General features: G+C 39.5%; 1 protein-coding gene across 2 annotated transcripts in view; it reads left to right on the top strand.

Moving 5' to 3' along the window:
• The first annotated feature begins 11482 nt into the window (after positions 1–11482).
• The window catches only part of AHI1 (Abelson helper integration site 1), a 96757-nt gene continuing 82716 nt past the window's right edge, over positions 11483–25523 (top strand). The window contains exons 1-4 of one of the 2 annotated variants that reach the window (XM_056343848.1): positions 11483–11742; positions 16391–16462; positions 17322–17443; positions 24346–24956. In XM_056343848.1, the coding sequence (XP_056199823.1) occupies positions 16453–16462; positions 17322–17443; positions 24346–24956 (743 nt within the window). In that variant the 5' untranslated portion in view covers positions 11483–11742; positions 16391–16452. Of the gene's footprint in view, positions 11743–11767; positions 12506–16390; positions 16463–17321; positions 17444–24345; positions 24957–25523 lie in introns of those variants that run through there. The other variant, XM_056343849.1, reaches the window with a different exon arrangement.

Consider the following 25523-nt stretch of genomic DNA (forward strand, 5'->3'; position numbering starts at 1 on the left):
AGGAAGCAAAAAGTTCTTGTCAACACATGCCAGACAAAAAACTGCCTCCCAGTTCTAAAGGTAAGGATTAGTATGAGCCTAGTAACCACCTCAGCCTTGGAAGTACCTTAGCACAGGCACTTGCATCACCTTAACTTCTTTTCTAATAAACAGTATTAGTCCTACATTGTAACTCCTCTGCAGATCTGTTTTTCTGATCCTTCTTTCAACTGTCTCTAGGAATTTCTGAGGTTGGACAAGGGCAAATATGAAAGGGTAAGGGAAAGATTAAAAGTGTTTCCTGGAAATTATCCAACAATCACTTTAGCAGCAATTCTTATTAAAAAGAATATAAAAAATCAGGGAATGAATAATGCACAACTGAAGTAACATTCATCATAGTTGTGTTGAAAATAAATTGTTAGTCAGTTTCTTCCTGTGAGAGAGTAAGACTTAGGGTAACAAGCTTTGTATGTAAGGAAGAGACAACAGATGTCATATATCCATCTTTTGTAGAGTTTTTGAAACTGTCTTATATATCTCTAGCTTGCTTATGCAAATGTTACCTACTCCAAGGAAAATAAGCACATCGATGGTATAAAACCGGTGGAAAACCTATTTAGAAGTAGCTATCATTAATTCACTATCAATAAGGAAGGCTGTATCAACGTGACATTTGCAGGAGTCTGCGCTGGCCCTGATACTACTTCATGCATTATTTATTGAACTGGGGTTTACAATGAAAAGGAAGCTTTTTAAACTGGCAGTTACACCAGTCTGTGAGGAACTGCAAGTGTTTTGGACAGGAGGGCTGTAATTCAACATGATCCTGATAAACACGAAATAAATCTGAAAAAGGAGACTGCAATGCAGTAAGGACATGTGCAAGACTTAGATGCACAGCAACAAGTATGCTTACAGGTTGAGGAATGTTTAGCTGGCATCTCTGCTGAAAAGGATCTGAAACTACAAGGTTGACAAGCTGTATGTGAGTCAACAATATCAATGTCGTTAGGGAAAAAGCATACATTACTATCCTCCAGAAGACTGGCAAAGCCATTATTTTACCTTTTTCAACACTAAGGCCTTACCTGCAACACCTCATTTAATTCAGGCACACTTTAAAAGATATTTGGACCAAATCCAGAGCATAACAAAGAGCAACAGACATGGCTGAAGGTCTCTAAAACACCATCTATGAGGACAGACTGAAAGCACTAAGATTTTTCAGGCTGGAGAAAAGACTAAGGGGGGGAAATTGTTAACTGTTCAAATTCTGAAGAATGCTTCTCTTGACTGATACAAAAAGGAAGACAATAATTTACTCTCCCTGCAGAGAACAGGAGTAGTAAGTCCAAATGGCAGCAAAAGGGGCATTGTTAGGAGAAACAGAGACGTGATTGTCCCATCCTACTCAGCGCTTGCCAAGCCACACCTGCAGTACTGTGTACAGTTCTGGTCCCCACAACTCAAGGAAGATGCTGACAGCCTGGAGAGGGTCCAAAGAAGGGCCATGAAGACGATTACAGGGCAGGAAATCCTGCCCCATGAGGGAAGACTGAAGGAGGTAGGTCTTTCCTCCCTAGAGAAAAGAAGGCTTAGGTGGGATCTCAACACAATATTCCAGTACTTAAAGGGTGGCTACAAGGAGGACAAGAGGCTCTGTCCTCACAAGGAGAAGGGAAGGGGCAATGGGTACAGGTTGCACTGAGAGAGGTTTCATCTTGGTATAAGAAAGAAATTGTGAAAATCAATCACTGGAACAACCTCCCCAGGGACATGGTAGAGTTCCCACAACTGGAGGTTGTCAAGACATGACTGGACAGGGTGCTATATAAGCCCATCTAGATATGCTCCCTTTCACATGAGAAATCGGCCCAGATGATCTTTTGAGGTCTTTTCCAACATGGGTTGCTCTATGGTTTTGTGAACTTTTTAAGTGCAAGGGTAACAACACAGCATGACGCAGTGTGTGAAGAGGCTGTGGAAACTCCAGCTCTGGAAGATTTTTTAAGAACCGTCTGCAATGATACAAGTATAATAAGGCCCCTTGCCTTAAAAAGGAGCAAATAAACCTCAGACCACTTCACAGTTCTGTGTTCTATGATTCTAGGGCAAGTATATCAAATTCTCTTCACAGCTCATTTCATTAGAGCCAGCTGCTGCAACTACTAAAAGAATTAATTCAATGAGCTAGGATGAGATAGGCAGGCTCTATCAGGTCATTAAAAAGTTTAAGTTTGGGCAATGCAAACAAAAGTTGAGAGCTATGAAACATCAAAATTGCATAGTTATGTATAATACACAAAAAATGATAGTGAGAAATTAAAGTGATTTCATATCCATTCATTAGTAACTGTTCTCTGGCTTTATCCAGTAATGCAGAGAAGTGGGCTGCAGTGTGGAAATGGAAAACCAAAACCATTTAGACAAGACAAGGTGATTCAATAAGCAGTGTAAGAAAGCTTCCGAGAGTTGTGGTTACACAAAAATAACCTTTTAATCCCCTAAGGTTCTCCAGGCCCAGAGACATGTACAAGTAGAATAACTGAACCAAGCAGTATAACGTTGAAATGGAGAATGATGGAAAATTACTGTATCTGATAGGTAGAACCTGACTAGCTATGATCTTAGGAAAGATGGCTAATAATACAGACTACAGACAAGGAACAGTTTGTAAAAGCATAAAAACACCTAGCAAGAAACCTTGCCCATCAAAATACCAAAGAGATGAAAGTAACAATAGTATCTAGTAAGTATTTCAGGAGCAAATCAATTAACATTGATACTGTTATTTTCCCAGTATATTTGGACTATGCAAAGTAGGGTTTTTGACTGCTTTACGTACCTGAATGTGGTATCTTTGCCCTGATGTGGTCAGGTTGCTATGTTCTTGTTTTACAAGACTTTTTTGCAGTGACAGGAAACCAGTGGCAAAACACATGGGTATTAAGTTCTAAGTCCTGAAGCAAAAGACTTATCTCTGTTCTCTTGTAGCAACAAGAAAGAGTAGCTGCCTTTAGATTACCTAGTTTAACAGAAAGAGGATACTGAAAGACCATAAGAAGAAGCTGTATCAAGCAAGGAAAAAAAATGGTGCAAGCACAGAAAAAGGAGGCAATACCACATTAAGTAAAAATTCTGAGTGCATTCCCAGAGTAGACAGAGAAAGCCTGAGAGAAAACCGGAGTGCAGAAGGAAAAGAGGGAGGATCAAGGACAATTCCTAGATTTCTGGTCTCAGAAACAAAAGAATCAGAAACTGGGAAAAGAAAAACTTTTTGCCAATAATTTCTTTCTAAATGAAGTAATGTGTGTACTGAGCAGGTAACAGAATCAAGACAGACATGTAAGTAGGAGTTAGAAAATGTAGACTTGATAAAATGTGCGTAGAAACAATGGCTAAAATAGATACCAATTATGCATTGTGACAGGGTAAAGATATATGAAAACACCTGCCAAGAGGGGATTCTTAAAGATATCTAGAGATGGGGAGAGAAAGTTGTAAAGTGAGCCAACACTGAAAATTGAACAGGTAGGAAAGTATCTTCAGTCGGTTCCTGGCTTCTTGCTCAACACAACAGGCAGAAATGGGAGAACAGACTTAGATCTTGTCTATGTTGAATATCTCAGTTGCAGGATTTTTCTTTTTTAATTATAAGCACCTTTAAAAGTCATTTGTGTTCTTGCTTTGCACAATTCTTGAGGAACATTTTATAAAATATAATGTGTTTGTTCTTTTTGCTCTCAATCATCAAACCATTTGGATGCTTAATTAGTCATTTTCTTCACTAAGTTTCATTCTGAGTTCACTTTACACAGAAATGGATCTGAAATGTCAACCTACACTGACTTCTGAAACATCTTTATAAACCTCATGTAATTTTGACGAAATAGTGCATTTAAGACAGAAAAGTTAAAGCTGAAGTTTTTATTTTTGCTGGACAGATATCAAAAACTAATTATACCACAGTACCAGCACATCACTCTTGATAAAGGCAGAATTACCAAGTAACACAGTGCCAATCACTGCAGAAATTAAGTGCATGTTAATGTGGAATGCAGAATTTCAGTTCAAAACTAAGATGAGACTTCTCATGTTATTTGTTCCCAGATTGTGTCACAACAAAATGAAACCCAGAAAAAAAACATATCCCATCTTTCTTGAATACATTTTGAAAGTCACTACAAGGTGTCTCACTTTTGACTGCTATTTAGAAACAGTCAAGCCAAGCTGCTCTCTACAAAAACTAAATCCTTCATATGCATTGGCCAAGCACAACACATTCAACTGGATCACCCAGAGTCCACCTAGAAAGGCAGACTCTTGTACTTTGGTATCAGTCCAAAGTTTTATTATCCTTTGTTAATCACAAAAGGATGAAAAAAATCAATGGCTTTGATATAAAAATATAAACTGCTGAAAACAGTAATGTTTTTGATAAATATGGCTTGCAAAATTGCCATGAAGACAAAGAGATTCGTATTATTTCATTTACCTCTCAGATATCTTCAGTAAAGCTCTAGTAAGACCCCACAACAGATTGATTAGAAACAGATAACAGGGACACACAACAGCACATTTGCAATGAACTATTAAAGTATTTCCCAAGTTAAAAAACAGCAACTCTTTTGCTGACAGAAATAGTGATTCTTACTCAAGAAATCACTGGAAGCATGGAAAGAGATGAACCTTAATAAAATACTAAAGGACAAAATATCTCAGTGAGATAAACAATAATGATTAAAAAGATAGGCTTGAAGGTTTTGTAAATAAGAGTTATGAGAACCTGCCACAGGACTATGAACTCAAGTCTCCAAACTGACCTGCTAAAAATACATAAAACCCTTTAAAAGAGAGAAAGGATACCAGCTGAAACACATCACAAGTACATTTTAAAGAATAAATGGCTTTTTAACAAAACTATTGTGGCAAGTAGTCCACAAATAAAAGACATATCGTAGGACACAATAAGGAAATTCAGGAGATACATCATTTTTTATTGAAGCTTATAGTATAGTTAATAAACAGCACAAAAGGAAAACAATGTAATTAAAATGTATGCAAAGATGCACTAACCATACAAGGGGTACAACGGAATTTTGAAAAGTTAAGAAGTAATAATGCTGCACTTAGTTGCAGGCAAATTCTAGCTCCAATAGCCAGTTTCCAGAACACTTCAGAAAAATCAGACTTAATTACATGTGCTATTACACTGCCATCGTGTGGCAAGGTACCTGCAGCTTTCTGTAAACATACAATTTTCCAGATGATAACACACTTTCAGAAAGACAAGACTTAGCATTCTTGTTCTGAAGACACGAAAACAGACTTAGCGATACCTCAGGAGATATTGCTCAAGGAACACTAACTCTACTGAAATCTCAATCAAAATTTCGCTTCAGAGGGCTCATGGCCTTATTGTCTGGAAGAACATTTTGAATCCATGACTTCTGAAACCTTGTTTTCTGGCAGTTAAACAGAATGAGTTTATCTTATTCTTTTCCTCGTGTTGTAAAAATATAACACATTATTATAAATAGATTATCTAGTATGTTGAACAAAATCTACACAATCTGAGATACGAGGGAGTGTTGCTGTGACCCTCCTATTTAACCAGCCCATTTAAAATGAAAAATAAAATTAGAAATTTAGGAATCTTACATTTCCTATTAATACCAGATCCTAGGATCTGCTGCTTCGTAGTTCCAGCCTTGCTCCAAGTCTCTCTGCATTATGACAACTATGGCTTAAGTTCCCTAAAACATTTCAAAATCCTAAACTGGAAACATCTTCAAATAGAAAAAAACCGTAGGTTTCTTCATATATTTTGCTGAATACAAGAATTTTTTACTCTTGGCCTACAAGTAAAAACTGTAGTGAACTGTGAAATAAGTCTTCTGCATTATAGAATTTTGGGCCTGAGAGAACTGTCACCCAAAATAAGGTTATAAAACAAACAAAAAAAACCCCACATGGCAATAATTGTTTCTTGCACCTACTCAGAAAAACACTTTAAGATGGTAACTATGGCTCAACAAAGTCAATGAGGATAAAGAACGTTCTTAAACACATGCAAAAGCTCTCTTCCGGGAAAGGACTGAGCACATTATATGCTTATGTATCCCCCTGAACTAACAGCACTCTCTTTAGGAATAGGAGGCAAGTCAAAGATTGAACTAACATGGATATCTTTTCAGCTCAAATTCTTGAAGTTCTCAGAGAGAAGGCCACAGAAATGCACAGAAATGCCAAGGAAGCACGTACAGACATTGATAGTGCCAATATCTGCATATTTAGGGAATACCAGCTTTACAAAATAGTTAGACATTAAGACTTACTTTCAAAGTACCACAAATTTGGTATGCAAGATACAATAATCTCAGGATGCAGAACACCTTGCACAATAGGGCTCAAAGTTTATTAAAGAAGCTGGTGACTGACTTTAAGTTAATTTTTGTGACAGTTCTTTCTCTTATCACTATTATGAAAATTCTCCTATGAGTTGACCCATCAATTACCCAAGCTTCAGCTTATGTCAGTCAGATAATTTGCTGAGAACACCCAATAACAGAAACTGAATTACATTTGACTGTGAAGAGAAAGTAACCCCTGAACAGCTACATAATTAACTTCTGCCAAAATAGCATCACGTCTTTACAGTTCAGTTGCCCAGCCCCAAATCCTGTTTCTATTTTGTACACTCAAGTGACACCTAGAGGTTGTTCCCCGCATGTGATACATTTACCCGTTTGTTCAAAGTTAGGCTCTGACAAGAAGCTTGATCCATTTTTCATCATCCTGGAATTCCTGCGAGATTTGCAGAATACATCTGCTATCTACAAACTTTCTACCTGTACGCTACAATATGTCGTCATTCTGCATGTCCCTTTCTACTTCCCACACATAGCAAATACAAGGTAAGTAACGGGAAGCCTTCTATATACAAGCCCTTGGAACTGAAAAATGGGTGAGCGCATGCTTTTCAATCTATTGAAAAACTCCATGCATCCATAATAGTTGTTCTATGGTTTTCAAAAGTCTTTGTTTTCTGCTTCCAGCAGAACAGGATTTGAACACTTGTCTATGCTTTTGGGCAGGATGTTTTTCATTTGGAATCTGCTTTCTTTTCTTTAGTCTGTTCCACTGGCCATCAGTACAGACAAAACTCATTCTGCTATTTTTGGGGCTGTCAAACTTCCCAGGCTGGATTTCTTAGATGCTGCTCCTGACTTCCATTGCCATTGTAATAATGAGCAAGGCCTAAATCTTTAAAAAACATATTTCACTGCCAGGAAATGAAACAAAAGATATTTGTGACACTGATGTTGGAATACATATTGCAACGTTTTTAGCTGTAATGAAAGTGTGATTAGTAACCTTAAGAACGGCTTAATATCATGGTATGCACTAGGCAAAGTACATAAGAAGAACTGCAAGACATAGGGCCTCAAAGGAAGGGGGGGTGTGTGTGTGGTGTGAATCTTCACATCAGCATGTAAAATCTTGGCTTACAGTAGCTTTGTATCTGAAATGTTCTTAACTCCAGAATAGCGAGTTTTACCTATCCCAGGCTGCAGGTACCAAATTTAATATACACTTATATTCTTGGTTTTATCACAGAATCTAGTCTCTATGACTAAGAGATGCAGTGTTTCCTTCTGCCTATTCCCCCCAAAAATCCAACTAAACAAGTCAGCTGAAGAGGAGAGATGGAATTCTCCTCCAGCATTGAAAATGGACCTGATCATTACTTGCTTACAGAACTCAGCTTGCAAAAATCCTTCAGATCTTCCATAGGTGTAATGGTCACAGAAGGTCTCATAAAACAAGTAATCCTGGAAACTTGACACAAGTTTGTACTAGTAATAGGAAAACTTGATGTCTAGTGCCAGTTTATTTAGAAGGCCTTATAGCCCATTACTGCTGCTGACATAACTGAGCCTCCCAGCTGCCATATGCCACTCACTCTGACAGGCTGCTTTCATCCAAGCCCTGGAGGATTTACATGATCTTACCTTTTAACAGATTTGAAAAGAAAGATCTTTCTTCAGTCTTGCTGTCAGAAAAGCTTTCTGACAATAGCCTCAGCCTTTACCTTTCCAAGAATTACAACCCTACCTATCCTGAGATTTTATATGGTGGGCACGAATGCACATTTTAGTCTTTTGAGATTCTCATTTAACCCCAATCCTAATCCTCACTGGAAGCATAATTTCAAGACTGACAGCACTCTTCAGAATTTAGCATAAAAGATTAATCACTTTTCAGTTCAGCCCGCCTCACTTTCCACAAGCCTGTTGGTTTGCCACATCCAGAAATATATTCTTATGGTGCCTGCTGTTTCAACTATTAGAAGAAATCTAATCATAATCTGAAAGCCTCACCCCAGTGAAGGGAACTCCACCTCTCATTTAGCTACGAGTCTGCACCAGAAAGCCTTCTTCCTAAATTATTGGCATACAGGGTCTAGCAATACCATTAGCTTTACAGTCCCTTCCATCTCAACTGTACTCTACCCACAACATGAACAAAAATGAGTGACTCTGCTTCCATGAGTGACTCTGCTTCCAAAAATCCTGCCTCAAATTCTCCTTGTTTCAGTTATTACATTACCTGCACTAGCCTCAGAGGATACAGGACTACCTCTTCAGCCCTTACTCTCCAAAAGCCCAAATCTAATTCTAGGCTCTTCCCTCATCTGTGAATAGTGATTCTATTGTATGGAAGATATATGGAAGATATACTACTACACACCCTCAAACCCTGTCACTACAGCCCTCTCCCTAGTAGTGTGGCCATGGGAGGGTCCAACAGTGTAATTCTTTTTTTTTTTTTTTCTTTTCTCCCTACTATGACAATTTTCTGGAGGGTTAAACACACTGAGCCATAAAAAAACATCCCCTCCAGAGACATCTCTGGTGGCACTGCAGACTGTGCTGGAATATCTGCGTATGTGCACAACATGTAGGCTTGTGTTTACTGAGGACAGTGCTTATGCAGCGCTATACCAGGTAAATGCAGAACTGTGCAAGGGAGCTCTCATGTTACTGTGCAAGGTGGCACGTGGAAAGCTTTTGGGAGTCTGTCTTCACCAGTCACTGTCCTATAATGCGTTCTCAAGAAAATTTCTAGTTTTCAGTACAGTTTGTCAGATCACAGCTGACAAGCTACACATGGACCTATTTGTTTCTTGACTGTACTGGAATTGTTAGGATTGCCATTGACATTTATAAAGAAAGGTACTGAAGAAGCAGCTCTTCTACTGCATCCTACACAACTCGTGGAGATAATAATAAGCCTAGTCAAACAGAGATGACATCACAATAATCAAAAATCAGTATTCCCTTGGAGAACCATTTTGTCATATTCTCTACATTGAAAACTGGGACTAGAATTTGAATGAGAGTTATGGTGTATAACCCTCCCACACACCTACTATGGTTTGTTTGGGGGTTTTTGTTGGGTTTTTTTCTGAACGCTGCCAGGCTACAGGCATAGAGTGGGCTATAATCAGGAATGGTGTCCCTGTTAATGATTATATCAGAATCCATTATAGTTGTCCTACCTATACTGAAAATTCGGATGAAGCTTCAGTCCTTTGCTGCAACTTGCTGGGACCGCACCACTAAAATAAAGGTGGCCTTTGACTGTCTACCTTATGACTAGCCCCAAGACCATTTTACGTGTCTTGACTACTGTAAAAGCTAGCACTAAACCCGTCATATATAACAAATAATATCATAATCATACAACTTAGGAAGCGACAACTGGATTTCAGTTTAGCTGGTCCAATCACCAGTTCAATGCAAGGCCTAATTAAAAGTGAGATCAGGTTGTTCAAGGCTAATATTTAATTGATTTTGGGGTTCTACCAAGGACAGAGATATACTAAAGGATTTAAAGCAGCAAAAGAAATGCTCAGGAGACATCTTTTTTTGTTTAATCATGTTATGCCAAGGCCTTTTTATCCAGAACACCTGCCTTACGAAAAAAGAAAACCCCCTACCCATCTGTTGAGTGCGTGTAAGCATTTGAGAAAGCAAAGGACAGGGAGGTACCAGAGATAATAGGATATGTCACTAATAACGCTTGAGCAACAAGGAAACAAGGATTCAGAGTATGTATTCTTCTGGCATCTGTGTAACTTTCAGAGAATTTGAAAGACACCATGCTTGGGCACAGGGTCACAACCACAGTATCACAAGCATTAGCTCACCTCTAGGCTGTACAAATATATTGGAGTCAACTGAAGGCTAATTTTGCCCATCATCGCTTTTGAAAAGGTACAGCCATGTTCATCCAAAACCTGCATTAATTTCTCAAGCCTTTTAGTGTTTGAAGGAACTTGGACATCTACAACTTTTATTTACTCATTTTTACACAGAAGAAATAAACAAATAGTTTTTCCATGGCAGTAACGATGAGTTACTATTCCTAGAGAAAAAAACACCACTGCTTAAATTAGCAGCTAAATAAGATGGGAAATTAAGTTTCTGCAGTATCTGCATAGCTTCGGGACATCAATTTTTGCTGCCATTTACAAAAAGCCGATGTCCATCCCAAACATTTGATTAGACACCTCCCTGGCTCCAACCGAGGCCATTACCCAGAGACTTGACTCTTCTGCAAGCAATGCTGTTAATCTGAACATGAGAAAGCTATTTGTACTTTTGACATCTTTTTAGATGGATGATAAAAGTACTCCTGAAGGGCTCCCCTGTTTCTAAAGCTTTTCAATCCCTCTTTTTTTACTAAATTCCAGTTTCATGTTTTCGGTAAGTTTTTTCTGATCAGCTCATCATCCATGAGTGCAAAGCAACACTACAAACAGACCTGGAACACAGGAAGAAGTACTGCTAAGGACTGAGAGCTTTTTGTTTTGTAGCACACGTTGCCCAAAGCCTAACAATGACATCTGCAACGCGTGCAGCTCGTATATCAGCAGGCCCCTCCCGTTTCCTCCACGCAGTCACGTCGGGGCAGCGGGACAAGGCGACCACAACTTGCCCCTTTCAGCGCCAGCAAACCCGCTCTGCGGCGATGGTTACTGCGAGGAGCTGCTTCTTGGCTCCTGCCCACCCCAGCTCCGCCAGACACCGCCGGGCTGCACGTTGTCGCGGGCCCGGCGGCGGCAAGCACCCGCGCCTCCGAGCCGCGCCTCCGGCCGCCCCTCACGGGCCCCCGCCAGGGGAGGGCGCCTCCCCCGGGCAGCGGCGCAGCCAGCCCGCCAGGCCCGCGGCAGGGAGCACCCGGGCAGCGGCCGGAGACACTCGCAGCCAGCGTCCCTCTTGCCATAGCACGGCGCCGCCGCGGCCAAAGGCGAACAGAACCACCACCCGGCCCCACTAAGGGCGGGACGCCGGCGTGAGGAAAGGCCGGGCCGCGCACGCGCACAAGGACGGCGGGCCGCCGCCGCGCCTGCCCGCCTTCCTCACCCCCGCCGGGCTGCCCCCGCGCGCAGGCGCTCTCCCCGACGGCGCATCACTGCCACGGCGGCCGTCCGGCGGGGAAAACGCGCGGGTGCGCTGCCCGGGCCCCCAGCCTGCAGCGGGCTCGCGGGCTATTCGTTCCCGCCCCGCCTCACGCCGTCCCCCACGCGCATGCGCCACGTGCGCTGTTTCCTTGGCAGCCGCGATTGTTTTCGGCAAAACCACCGGCGCGGCGGGGGGGGGCGCGCGGGGCGAGACCACTGGCGGGGGGAGGCGGGGCGGCGGCAGCCGGCTGGCCGCGTCGCTGCCACGGAGGCCGGACGGGGCCGACGTGAGTGATGCCCTCGCTCTGCGGAGGCGCGGCAGGCGGGAGGGTGCGGGGCCGCGTCAGGCTGCGCCCGCGCCTCGGGCAGGGAGGCCGCGTACGGCCGGGGTCCCGCCGGGCGCTGCCGCCGCTCGTCCCGCCGCGCGGCCCCGGGGGCGGGCAGGCTGGGGCACGCCTCCGCGCCGCTGCTCCCTCCCCCGGCCCCCCTTCCCCCGTGCCCACCCGCCCCTTTCCCGCCGGCGGCTCCTTCCGCCGCCCGGGGCGGGGGGCGCAGCCGGGGGCTCGGTGGCCGTTACGCAGAGCGCGCGGTGGCGCGGCCGTTGGCGCGGGGCAGCGCCCGGGGACCGGCCTGTGGCGCGCGGGGCGGGGGGGGGGGGGGCGGCTCTGTCGGGGCGCCGGGAGCGCGGGGACGCGCCGGGGAGCAGCGGGATCGGGCCCCGCACCTCGCGGGGCTGCTCAGAGTAACCCGGGGGGTAGGGCGGCCGGCCCGGGGAGGCGCCTGCCGTCTCCTGGTCTCGGCGTCCCGCCGTGGCACAGAGCAGCGCCGCGTGAAGCCGCGATCCCTTGCTGAGTTCCTGCCGCCCCCCCCCCCCCCGCTCGGTACAAGCTGTGTTGTAGTTTCCTCCGGCGAGGCTGCACGGTCAGTTCGTGCCCGCGGCACGGGAAGGTACAGCCCTTCTCCGTGCCTGACGTGTCAAGCCCCAGAGCAGCGATGCCTCCCTTGCGTGCGGAACGTGCATCTGCACATTAAATGCAATTAATCTCATCGGTTAGTCCAGTTGCAGCGTGTGCTGGGAACGTTGCTTTGTATCTTTGCTGCTCATCATCATTCCTCTATGCAAAGCAAAATGCCGCTTTGGAAATTAAAATAGTTGGGGTGGTCTCTTGATGAGAACCCAGTATGATCTAAGATAAGGCAGATACTTAAAAAGTCGTAAACACTGAAAGTCGGCTGTATTTCCTTATACAGAAATAAAGTCCATAACTTTGTCATGAGGGCAGACAAGAGACTTTCTTGACCTTCTGACCAACGAAGGGTACAAAATCTTTGGGGAAAAAAACCCAGTAGTTACTCTTTCTGATACCTTACAATTAGGAAACTCAGACGGGCAGTGCTTTTTTAACATCCTTTTAAATTAATGCGAACGCCAGGTTTTTACGGGCCCATCTAAACTGGTAGAAAGCCACTGCACTTATGGCAGTGTGTGTTTGATAAGCAAGTATATAGGTATTTGCACAGTAACGATAATGCTGTCTGTCAGTTTTCTGGGCTTAAATACTGAATTTTCATGAATAAAACCAGATTGGGTTTTGATGTCACATTTATCATTAGTGAAGAGGAACGGGTTTGACTCAGTGTTATTGTGCTGTATAATTCTGAGTGAAAGCTTTTTGAGATCTCAAAGTCATGATACCTGCAGATAGCTGAATTACAAACCTAGTAAAACCCAAGATTTTCCACTATGATGATGGATCTCATCTGAGAGATGGGAATAAGGCCTGACGTTATACTTGTTTGGAGCCACTGAAGATTTATATTCACTGTGATAAAATCAAAATGAGGAATTTAGTTTATGAAAATCCTGAAGTGTGCAATTATATTTTGTCAACTTGTTTTCCTAAATGATCCTAGTTAGGTGGGAAATTTGTCACTTCACATTCTGTAGTACAGATTCTGGATGTTCTGCTTCATTATAGTATCGGTTTGATTTTTTTAAAAACAATTTTTTTTCGGTGGCACTGGTGTTGGTGTTGTGATCAATAGGAGTGTTTTTTGTGACTAGTGGGCTTTGTGGTATGTTTTGCACAGAGAGTTCCTGTTTTATGGACACAGAATATAGCAACTAACTACTGTAAAATATTGTGAAAAGAGCAAGAATTTAATTTAGAATCACATTTATAAATATAGTTGCGATATTAGATAAGAGCAAATTAGATTATTTTCCGGAAGGTACATAGTAATTCTTGGAAGTCTGGGCTTCATGATTTTGTTTTCATGGTTATTCCTGATGGCTGAAATATGCCACTGTTCCCAGTATTTTTGTCATTCCTGGATTGCTTTAGTTAACATGGAAGAGATCAAGTCTGATCGGGCAAAAATGAATCTTCCAAGATTAATCTTAGTGATAACTGAGTTTATTCAGACTGGGGCACTGTGGTTGGTGAATTCTAATATACAATTAAATCTCTTCTATTTTAAGGTGAGATTACACTGAGTAAACAGCCTTGTTCTTATTCTTGTTGATTAATGATCTATATTTACACAAGTCTAATAGTTGCTTTAATGTATCATGTCAAAGGTCATGTAATTCAAAATTGGAAATGTATATAGAATAACAGCACCATCATCAGAGTGTTTTATATCTTAATTTTATTGCTACAAGAGGACAGACTTTTGCTGCATAAATAGAGGTAAACAGAAAAGTATGCACTTGTAAATTTGGCAAATTATGCATTTTACAGAGTGCTGGTAGACATGACGTGAACCAAGCTTTTGCTTTGGAAAGGTGTTTGTTCCATTATAGCAAAAGTATCTGCAAAACTAATTTAGTTATAGTTTGTTTTGTTGTGTGATTTATTTAACCTTTGACCATAAAATTGTTTCCATACTTGGAACAGGTATGCACTTTTACTGATGTTGCTTTTGTGTTCTGTATTGTCTCATATTTTTTTGTTTGAAATTCAAGAGCACTTCAGCCTTTCATTTGTTGTTTGTAATTAGTTTTTCTGAAGGGTGGTTGAAATCAGTCAACTAATCATAACAGACTTTTCCATGTTCCTGCAAGCCTCAGTGAATTATTAAAGTGATAGAATCTGCTGCATTTTATAACTATAGTTTTCTACTCTTTCAAATTATAAGTATTTTCTAGCCAGCTGTGAATCAGCTACTTGAAAAGCAGCACTTAACTGTAGCACTTTTAAAACAGCCTTTTGGTACAACTCTAAATTGCAAAAGCAGATTTATTTTTCATTAATATTTTCTGTTTAAATTTCTTGTAAGAAGTATTATTTTTAACTGTTACTGCTTTAGTTCTGACAGTAAAGCTTTGCTTTATGAGTCAAAACATATTTTAGTGAAAATACTGCTACCTTGTCAGTGACATGATGAAGCATATTACAAAACAAAACATTTTTTTGTTCCTGTGCCGTCCCTTCTGGTCATCCTTGCTCATTTCAAACATCCTGAAATTGTCAGATACTTAATGTAAATGGTTGGCTTAACACATGAAATAAACAAACAAACCACACCTGGCAATTGACTAAACACTTCTATAATCCCAAACCAACCCTGATGCTTTGCCTTTTGGTTTTTTCTTGGTTTGGTTTGGCTAGTCAGCAGGCCAAACTACTGTAACAAATGTGAAAAGACCTGAAAGGATGTAGCCTGTAGGGGACAGACAAGCAGCAAGTAATACTGTGAAAGAAAGATGAGGGAGATCTGAGGGTATAGTAGCGCAGATGATTGGGAATATAAGCACAGCCCTGGCTCTTTCCTGTACTGCTAAGATGTGTGTGCCCAGGAGTGATTTTTAGTGTCAAGGCCAAGTGGTATGTTTGGCCCACTTTAATGTTACTAAACTTTCTTAGCCCCAGATCAGAGTGGCCACATGAAAACTGCCTATTAATTATAATCCATACTAACTCCTAAACTGTACCCAGGAATTGCTTGGGTGAGTGTTGGATGGCTTGGACCAAAATGGTGCCAAGGATAATACAACCATATAGCCTGGCAGTATTTAATGCTATGTCTTAATTTTTTAGGATAGATGTAGTCAGGATGCCCCGTGAATGTGAGAGTTAATGGTGTCTTAACAGGAGGTGTCACCTAGGGAGACCTTGGAGCTATTGCCCGATGGGCTGCTGGGGAGATGGGTACCATAGCTCATTGCATTGAAGGCTAAGGGGAGCATAACACATTCATAGAAGGCTGGGTTTCATTAGTTCCACTGTTTACAAAACAGCTTTTTGTATTAAAGTTTTTTGTAAGACATTCTGAATTTTCTTGATGAGAAGATAAAGTTGTGTAATATTTTTATTTGCCTTCAAGCTTTGTTTAGGTTGCATTTGCCGGCTTTTCTCCACAGCCGGAAGGGCCTAACTTTTTTTTTTTTTTTTTTTTTGAGAAATGAGTTTCATGTAATTGCTTGTCTGCTTTATATAAAATACAAACGCTTTATGTAAACATAAATATTTAGAGATAAAGTTAGATTTGCTGGCAGGTATTAATCTTTGCATTGAAAGCTATCAGCAGCTACAATTTGACTTCCTTGATGATGCTGTCAGGATAGGAACCTGATTAGAAAGGCTTCAGTATAAATGGCTTCATGTTTAAATAAACTGTAGGGTTTTTTAGAAGACCGGAGGACTACAGTACTGAAGTATTTGGCTATTGCCCAGAAATCTATAGCTAATTAAACTGCTGTAGTGCTGGGTTTTATTTACTCTCAAATAACAAATACCAGATAGACGCTAAGAATCCTGAGCTGAGATTTGATGGCAGAGAACTTCTAATACTTCAGACAAAGAGTCTAGAAATAAATATTTCCCTAAAAGAGCTGTACTCATCCTTGATATTAATTAGCATGCATTTAATTGTTAGCGTCAAGTCTATGTACCCGTTATGTTAATTAAAGTTGTTAATTACTTTAAATAGAATGGTGGATTCTGAGGAAGAAGCAGCTGGTGTATTGAGCTACTTCTAACTGAGGGCTGAAAATGCCAGCAGGTAAGAATACTTCGTGTTTGATTTCCAATACATATTTCATAGTCAGAACTACATGCAAATGATAGGAGTTACTTCTGTCTATACATTTTTAATGCTGCATTGGGTCTGTTTTAAGTCCATGTTTATACCTGATTTATGAAGTGTTGGGTCTTTTTATTTTATTTTAAATCTGGGGGCTTTTGTAAAAATTGTAATGACGATGGAAAAGATGCCATAGATGAGGATTCAACAGCCTTTTTCAGTGGTGTGCCAGATTGCGTTTTTAATTCTTTAGCTACAAATTTAGCATTACCTCATGGGGGGCTAGGATACCTAATGCTTCAAGGGTTAAAATGCTGCTGATAGCAGTATCATGATTCACAAAAAGGCAGAGACTCTCAGCTCCAGCTGATTTTGGATCCATGCATGCTCCTGCCTCTTACAGATCTTTCTGGGAGTGTTGCTCCTTTGGGTTCCAGACTAGGCAGGAACTCAGAGCTGCTCCTTCTCCTGAAGACAGTGCGTCACATCAGTGTGCTACTGTTCATTAACAGTAAGGGCAATAATTTGTCCTCTGCTTTGGCTAGTCCCAGTTTTATGCTGATCCTGTATAGTGTGCTCTTTGAAACATGCTTTCTTTAGGAAACAGTGGATGATGGCGACTTCAGCAGCAAAATAGCCTGGCGTGTTTGTACAATGCTGCTGAGTTATCGTTGTGTAGTTTACTTTGTCAGTGGAAATTCTTAACTGAGTGCTAAGCAAATTTCTTGGTAAATTTACCCTGATGAAATAGTTCTTGTCCTTTGCAATTTTAGAGCATGAACAGGCACTTCTTTAGCAATGGTGATTACTGAGCTAGTGAATCATACACTATTTGCAGTTGAAAGTGAGGCAAAGGCAAAAACCAAAGTCCGCTTTGAGGAAATCTTCAGACGTCATGCTGGCCTAACAGACGCAAAGAAATCAAAGAAAAAGAAGTTTCACTCTGAAGAGAGCATTGTGGTGAGTTTGAACACATGCAAGCTTTGGTTGCCTTCCTTAATGGAAAAAAGATCAGGAAAATGTACTGTAGAAAGGAGATGTAAGGATTAAAAATAAAAAAAAAAGTGTACCATGTATTTCTATATATATTCTTTGGTTTTGATGTAGCTTTATTTGTTGTTTGTGTACCAGCAATGCATCTTTGTTATTTGGAGATATGCCAAAATTACGTAGAATTTAATACTGGTACAAAGAAAGTGGTACATGCAGGCATGCACTCTATTTAAAGTCTGCCAGTATTTTTTTTTTCGATTCACATTTTTCAGAAGTTTTAAGATTTTCAAATGCATTATTGACTTTAGTAGGAGTTTGAGTGATGGGCTAGTACAATTATGGCTGTAAAAGTATTTAATTTTGAGAGTAATAGATCTGTGTAATACATCTGTAAATCGAGAACTGTAGAGAATGTATAATAACATTAGAGATAATCATTAACTCTATTCCATTTCCTAAAAATTACTGGTGTAAGAATCTGGTGTAAGAATAAGAATTTACAAACATTATTAAACAATGTTTGAAACGTGTTTTTTTTCAATTTGATCTCAGTAATCAGCATATTTCTGCATGTGCTGAGCTTTGTGTCTGATTTGTTGGTCCTGTGTTTATATGTCTACTTAGTCTGTACACATGTATAAAGATATATTTTAAAGATTTTTGCCTTAGCTTGTGTCTTGCAGGTTAGAAATGATTCTATCACCTGACCTTATGGTTAGATGACGTTTTTGTTTGTGGCATATCTCATTGAAAGAGTCTGTGAGTCATGGTTCATATTGTAGCTTTTTTTTCTGAACAGAAGAATAAATGCTTGAATCCTATGTATACCAATTACTGACTTACAATGTTTGGAATTTCAAAAGAAAGCAATCTCCTTAAAAGACAAATGTTCTGGTTTTTTATTTTCCTCCTGTTAGCTTTTGTATTTGCAGTCTTTTTTTTCTTACAGTTGCATCTGTACCAGATGCTGGAAGTGAATGTTCATTCTTTAACATTCATTTAAGACAGAGGAGTTTTATTTCATATAATATCAGAATGCTACATGTATTATATATAAGTATGTTTGGAATGGTTATATTAAACTAATATGGTTATGCTGAATAATTTTGTCTTTAGATTGACAATTTGAAGTTGATATTTTTGTGGTGTTTTTTTGATTTTGCATTCTTTGAAGTATATGGTATTTAGTCAATAGTCTATACAAAGAATCAATGTGATGTCTAAAATATAGCATAGAAAACTTAGAGGGTGTTTTCTTTTTTTGCTGGCATATGTGTAAGTGCAAGACTAAATTCTTCCTTGGTTAGGTTTACTTTTGTGACAAAATGTGAGCTTTTAAACCTATACTTTTATAAGTATTTCTGAGCACATCGTTGTATGCTGACATGCAACTATATCTTACTAATAAATATTTTAAGCTTGTTTTGGTTTTAAATTTGTTTTCCATTCCAGAAGTCTCTGATGGAAAAAGCTAGTGTTTTGGAATTACCTAGAAATGCTTAAAATCACAATGAACTGAATCAAAAGTTAGTGGTATGCACACAAATTAAGAAATGTTTTTGGAATCCGTGTGGAAGTCTAACGTTCTGGTTTTGTTGAAACCATAGATTTTTACCAATCAAAGCACCAAAAAATTAAGGACTCGAGGAGAACATGTATTGAAACTTCATACTGATGGTTTTGAATGGTCACTTCCTTAAAGTGTGGCAAAGTTGCAAGAGCTCAGGCTGGTATTTTCCATGCTGGTTGCATTCAAGTAGAAATTTCTGTAAAAGCTTCAGTAAATAACCAGTCATTTCTTTGTAAGAAATAAATGTGTGGGAGGGGAGGAGGAGGAGGTAGATGGAGCAGGTTGGCTGATTTTATTCTAGTTTTCTTCACTTTATATAAGTTAACTATATAGATTATGAACATATCTTGATACAAGGTGAAATTTATCACTGGTGGTTGTCTTTGTGTCACGTACGTGTCATAAATGATCTCCCAGGTTTGATCAGAAACCTGGTAATGGTTGAGAGCATATTTCCACTGGTAATGTTTCAGTCTGCTTCTTCCTTTTGTCTTTACTGAACTAATCCTTTCTTAGATTAATAAAACCTTTTCCCTCATAGTCCACTGTTGCATTGAAACCTGAATTCTGGAGCTGCAGGAGGTTACTGTGACTTTAAATGACAGAACTGAGGGTGAGGAGGTTTAGTGCCTGTTTGCCTGCTCCACCCTGTGTACTCATTGCCTGGAGAGGAGGGAAGAGCCTGACTGGAAGAGGAAAGGCTGGTCAGTAGGGCAGGATGTGTCTGAAGTCACAGCTGATAGGAATGAGGGGATTGTAGTGGAGGTGGACATCAGCTGTGGGCAGGGAAGGGTCTGCTGTGTTGTTCAGTAGCCACAGGTGCATTGAGTATGAGGCCTGAAGGCATGGCTGAAAAACCAAGCAATTGAGACAGAGAAAGTGAATTTGCTAGTATCCCTCCCAGGACTAAGGGTCACTATATTTATTTTTTGCCAGTTGTGCCTCATATTACAAGTTGTTAGAATGGGGCAAGTCTCAGACTGTGCAATGCCGAGGCTATTTTGCCTAGATAGATTAATGTGTCTAAAGTCAGCATGAAGATGATTGAGTTTATTTGGCTCAATCTAAATTTCATTGTAGAAAAGAGGATGCTTAACTCAGAACATGTCAGTGAATTTTTCTACCAGGTGAAAAGTAAGATCCCTTCATGGAGGCAAGAATTTCTTCCCTGGACTGTAGTCTGACCAGGTTACAATATGGGGATGGCCATGCATTCATAGCTAAGGTTTTGTATTCAAGGCAAGACTGCAACAGATTTATCCATTTGAAGTTTTTTACTTCCTGCCTCACCGAGTCCACCCCTTCCCTCTCTTCATAAGGCCCTGGATGACAAGTTGGGGGCTGGAGTTTTATTAGGGTACAGGTAATAGGAGTCAATCTCAAGGCTCAAGAATTCACATATTCTTTGGAGTAAGATAGAAGTTTCACAGGTTTCTTCTGACTAATTCAGCACTTCAGCTTCTATCTTAAATGTAAAATACAGCCTATGGAGATTTGAGGTTGTAGAATTTTCCCGGGGTCTTTTTTGTAGCCCCTTTTTTTCTATAAGCTGACAGGCATTGAATAATTGTTGAGATTTCTACTGGGGTTTAGACCTTTATTTCTTACATTTCAAATAGGAGAACTGCTAATAGTTGACTATATACTTGACCTAAAATTTTCTCAATGTTTTCTTTTAAAATGTGGTGAAACTTCTCCAAGCTTGTGCTATCTGTACATTAAAGTTCTTCTAGCTTTGAGCATCTACATTTTGTAGTCTTATATGTGCAATGGCAGTAAAATTGGTTCCCTAGTGCATTACAATTTTCTTAAACATCACACCCAACGAGCCAGTATCACAATTACATTCGTTTTCAGTTCAGTTGTAAGTCATCTTTCACAACCAGTATATATCATCCCTTCAGTGGGCTGGAGCGTCCATTCTGATTTTTCAATGTCTGCCTGTATTATGGGAAGAAGTTCAGGTACATCTGTAAATCTGGTTATCTGAGTTTCAAGAAACTCTGGGCAAAATCACTTGATGTATTTCCAGGTTCCACTCATGCATATTTGAGAAGCCTTTTTAAAAAAGATTATTAGGCGTTGTCCTTGCTGCCAGCTTGGGAACACAAATGGCAAATGACGTGACTTGGGGTTGGCTCATTGTGCTGCAAGCCCTGTGTGTTAGCCCACCTGTGTGCATCTTGGCAGGCACACATCTCTGGCTCCTATCAAGCCAGTAGTGCTGGTTTGTTGTCATGGTGGAGCGCTTCATCTGCCCTGGTGTTGTAATGTGGCCACGGAGCTGTTTGGAAAAAAGAAGCCTTCCTCTTTGTTCCCTGTTTTAAGCAGAGGAGGGTCAGGTTCAGGTCAGCAACCCTGTGCCTGGAGTTACTCCAGAGACAGGCCTATCCTCTGAGCTGCTTTTCCAGCCTAACCGCTTTTTCTAAGTTCAGGTGTGTTTATATATAGACAATTGTTCTTTGTTGATCTCTCTCAGTCCTGCTTTTCAGACAGAGAATCTATACTGGTATCCTTGCCACTGCCTGAGACCTAATCTGATGGGTTTTATGAGCCTCTTGGCTTTTACTTTATCATTTTGTGACTCCCTCCCACTTCTCCCTCAGTTTAATTACATCATGTAATTACAACACATAGAAAAACCAGCCTGAGTTAAGATCATACAGGCTGTGTATCTGAGGAATTTGTTTGAATTGCTGAAGCAATTTTATGCTGCCTGCAGTAGCTATTAATGTTCCTGGAATGTGCTGTAGTTTGAGATTGTGTTTTATTTCATTATGAGGATATTCTGTATTGTTTTCCTATAAGTAAATCTGCTATAATTAAGTGACTGTGTGCTACTACTATTCATGGCACATATTTGTGGACTTATGTTTTGGTTTATGGGCATAATAAGTAACAAGTTCTAGTAAATATTTCAAGCAAGTTTTTGCAATAGCTAGGTTTCTTTGAGGAAATGATTCTTGAGTATCAGAGTTATTTTAGAAACTCCTTAACAGGTCAAAGTTCAGGGCTTTTTGTTTAGGATTTCTCAAAGAATTCTGCTTCATGGCCTTAATCCATTAATGTTCTATCAAAGGCAAAAATCAGCATGACCTTAACTGTTTGTCACTGTTCAGTCTTAATTGCCAGTGTTTTAACCTTCGTTCCTTATAATCTGCAGTTAAAAGCTATTAGTAGAAATGCAGATAAGGAAGTGGACAATCTATTAGAAAGCATTATTTTGTGTTTTTTTTATCAAAGCTTATTGCTTTATCTTTTTTATGCCACTTACTTGATGCTGTATTTCAAGTTACTTATATGAAATCTTCCACATCCGCTTAAGTCGTTGACTTATGAATAAAGGGGATGTTACTGGTCTATTTAAGCAAGTCAGTGATTGAAGGTACAGAGACAGGTTTTTTTCATTATTTGATACTGAGATAATTTAAACTATGTTTAATTTAAAAACATAGGATGCTAAAAATAAAAATACCTACTGAAAAGATGTATGAATGGCTTTAGATTTTTTTCTGATGTATTAGATAACCATACTTGCATAAATTTCTAGACACTTTTTTAACTCATACTTTATTAGAGCAGTGTTTAATATGTAGTATTAGTAAGTCTAGTGCATCTTTAAGCTTTGTCTCTAGTTTCAGGTGTCAGCTTTTATTTCTGTGTTGAACTGTCTTGGTGTATTTTTCTTGTCCCACTGCTTTTATTTGACCATTTTCCTGTAAAAATAGGAAACTAGCTTGATTTTTTTCTCTTTTTTTTTTCTCATATACTTCAAACTTTGTTTTTCCCCACTTCTCCTTGTTCAATACCTGTAATTCTTCCCTTGCTGTCCATGTTCGCTCTTCAGATATGAATAAAACAAGGTAGTGATGAAAGTTTGCAGGCTCACATAAATGAGGCCATACAGTAGAGAGGCAGATGACTTGTACATTGTGTGTTCTCTTATTTCTAGTCATGGAATATTATTTTTGCAGGTGGGCATTTTTAAGTCAGGCTACATCCTCCAAAGCATGATGCCGTTGCACCTTTCATCCTCTGTCTTTTCTTCCTGTAAGCTTGTAAAGGTGATCACTTATTAAACATATTGTCCCTTTTGAAAAATGTTTGAGACAAATAAGTTTCTATAAATGGGAGAAGTATACCAGCTAGAAGGGGAAGATGTCTGTGTTTATTGACAGAAGAAGACAGTCTTGGCAAAAAGATTGTATGTGGATGTCTATATTTTCTCCAGCATTTTATTTGCTTTCTTTGTGTTTTAAAGTCTCTTTTCTAATGTTTCATGTGGTGACTCTGGAGGGTTTTATTTAAGACAACGGAGTAAATGGACCTCAGCGACTTTATAGAAGTTCTGTTAAGAAAGAGATCTGTGTGTTGAGTTCCTTACAGAATTAGGTCTTAGTTACTTGCTGTGGTGTTTGGAGTTATCATATAATCATAGGATAGTTTGGGTTGGAAGGGACCTTTAAAGGTCGTCTAGTCCAACCCCTTGCAGTGAAGAGGGACATCTTCAGCTAGATCAGGTTGCTCAGAGCCTCGTCCAACATCACCTTGAATGTTTCCAGGAATGGGGCTATATGACTTGTAGTAATCACGAATAGAAATCTGAAGGAGAGGGAAAAGTTTACAATGCATTTTCTAAAAAAACAGCAAAAATTGATGGGAGGAGTGCATTAGCTGCAGTTTATCTTTGTTTTTTCTGCTAGACTGGTCTTTAGATTAACTCTTTGTCATTCTACTAAGAACAATGTGGTGAGGTATTTTTTTCAACTTCATGCTTTTAATTTATTCTTAAGAAAAGTCTTAATGGAAATCTGGTTTTCAGTTTTAGCACTTTTTGGTATAATTTCATTGCCAAACTTTGGCAAGGAACTTTCAGTAACGGAGACTACAAACAACTGCACTTGAAGTCTGTCTCTAATTTGCATTTTAAATGGATGGAAATGCTTGATTTTGTGCTGCATGTAATCTTCAAGTCTTCCATAATCTAAAGCATTGGCATATCTTTATGGAGTAGACTTGTTGATTTCTTTTTTTACTGGATGTACATGAAAGCAATTTAAGAACTTTTATTTAAAAAATATAAAAAATTAAGTGCCCAAACTCAGTATGTTGGTTGTTTTTTTCAGTATGAATTTTCTGTTCCCTTTCAATCTGTCACTTGTTACTTTTAAAAAATTAAATAACTAGATCTTTGATTTCATTTTACTTTGTGTAATGCTGAAGGAATAACAGAAATTGCTATGTTTATCCTTAACATAATGTTTAGTACAAGTATGTTTTATGTTCTTCTCATTTATAGCTTGACACCTTTAAAAGTAATATTGATCTAGCTAAGGAAAGTGTGACTGATGAAGCAATTATAAACAACACATATCATCCCGAGGAAGAGAGTCCCCGATTTACAAAAAATAAACTGAGAGAGAAAGCCTCAATTGCAGAAAAAATAAATAATGATATTGTTAGTGGAGAGGAGAACAAGCAACCAAAGTCTAACAAGAAGAAAAAGAAACCACTGTTACAAGAACAATTTAATGAGGAGGAAAATTTACATGAAGCTAAATTGGAGAGTTTTGAGAAAAAGATTAATGATTTTCCAAAGAAGAAAACAAAAAGTAAATCACAAACAGATGTACCTCATCAAGAATGTGATAGAAAGATTAAAAAATCCTTGACTGAAGTGAGAAACGTAACTGAATTAGAAGAGGAAGAAGAGCTAATTCGAGCCTATCAGCTGCATGTGGCTGAGGATGAAGCAAATGCAATTAAAAAGAAAATAAGAATGAAACTTAAAGAACAGATGTCTGAATTTACGTCCACTGTTCAAAGCCATGAAGTTGTGTTGAACAATGAAGTGGGCAAAAAGAAGAAAAAGAAGAAAGAAATAGCAGTTTTAAGTGAAGCTGAAACAAGGTACCATGATAAAGTATATACCATGTGTCTGTGAATCTTAAGCTAAATGTTTAATTTGGTTTTAAGATAGGCAGAAGCTTTCTGATAAACTGTACATATTTTCTAAGTGATGAACTGGATGATTCTGTTATGAAAAAATATTACCAAATACTTTTTCAAAAATGCTGTTAAGATTAATATTTAACTCACAGATTCTTTTTAACTTTAAAAATAATATATCCTGCATTACTATCTGATGTTTATTTTGTGTGGAGCTCACTCTTAACTAACTTAAGGTAATTTTGTGCGTGTTTTTTTAGTGATGAGCGGTGGCCCTGATCCAACAGAAGAGTATTAGCTTAGATCTGTTCACATGAATGGTTCTGCAGTTATCTGGAAATCAGGGGGAAATGAAGGGAGGGGAGAGAAATGAAAAAGGCAAGACACTAATTTAAAGGGTGTATGTTAATTTTTCGAGATGATGAGTTGCAGAACTAAAGAGGAAATTTCAAGTGGATTAATAATGGTAATGAGCTATTGTATCCATATATGCAGTAGAATGCAACTGCTGACAGTAATGCATTACAT

This window comes from Falco biarmicus, chromosome 6 (assembly GCF_023638135.1).
Source record: "Falco biarmicus isolate bFalBia1 chromosome 6, bFalBia1.pri, whole genome shotgun sequence".
NCBI lineage: Eukaryota > Metazoa > Chordata > Aves > Falconiformes > Falconidae > Falco > Falco biarmicus.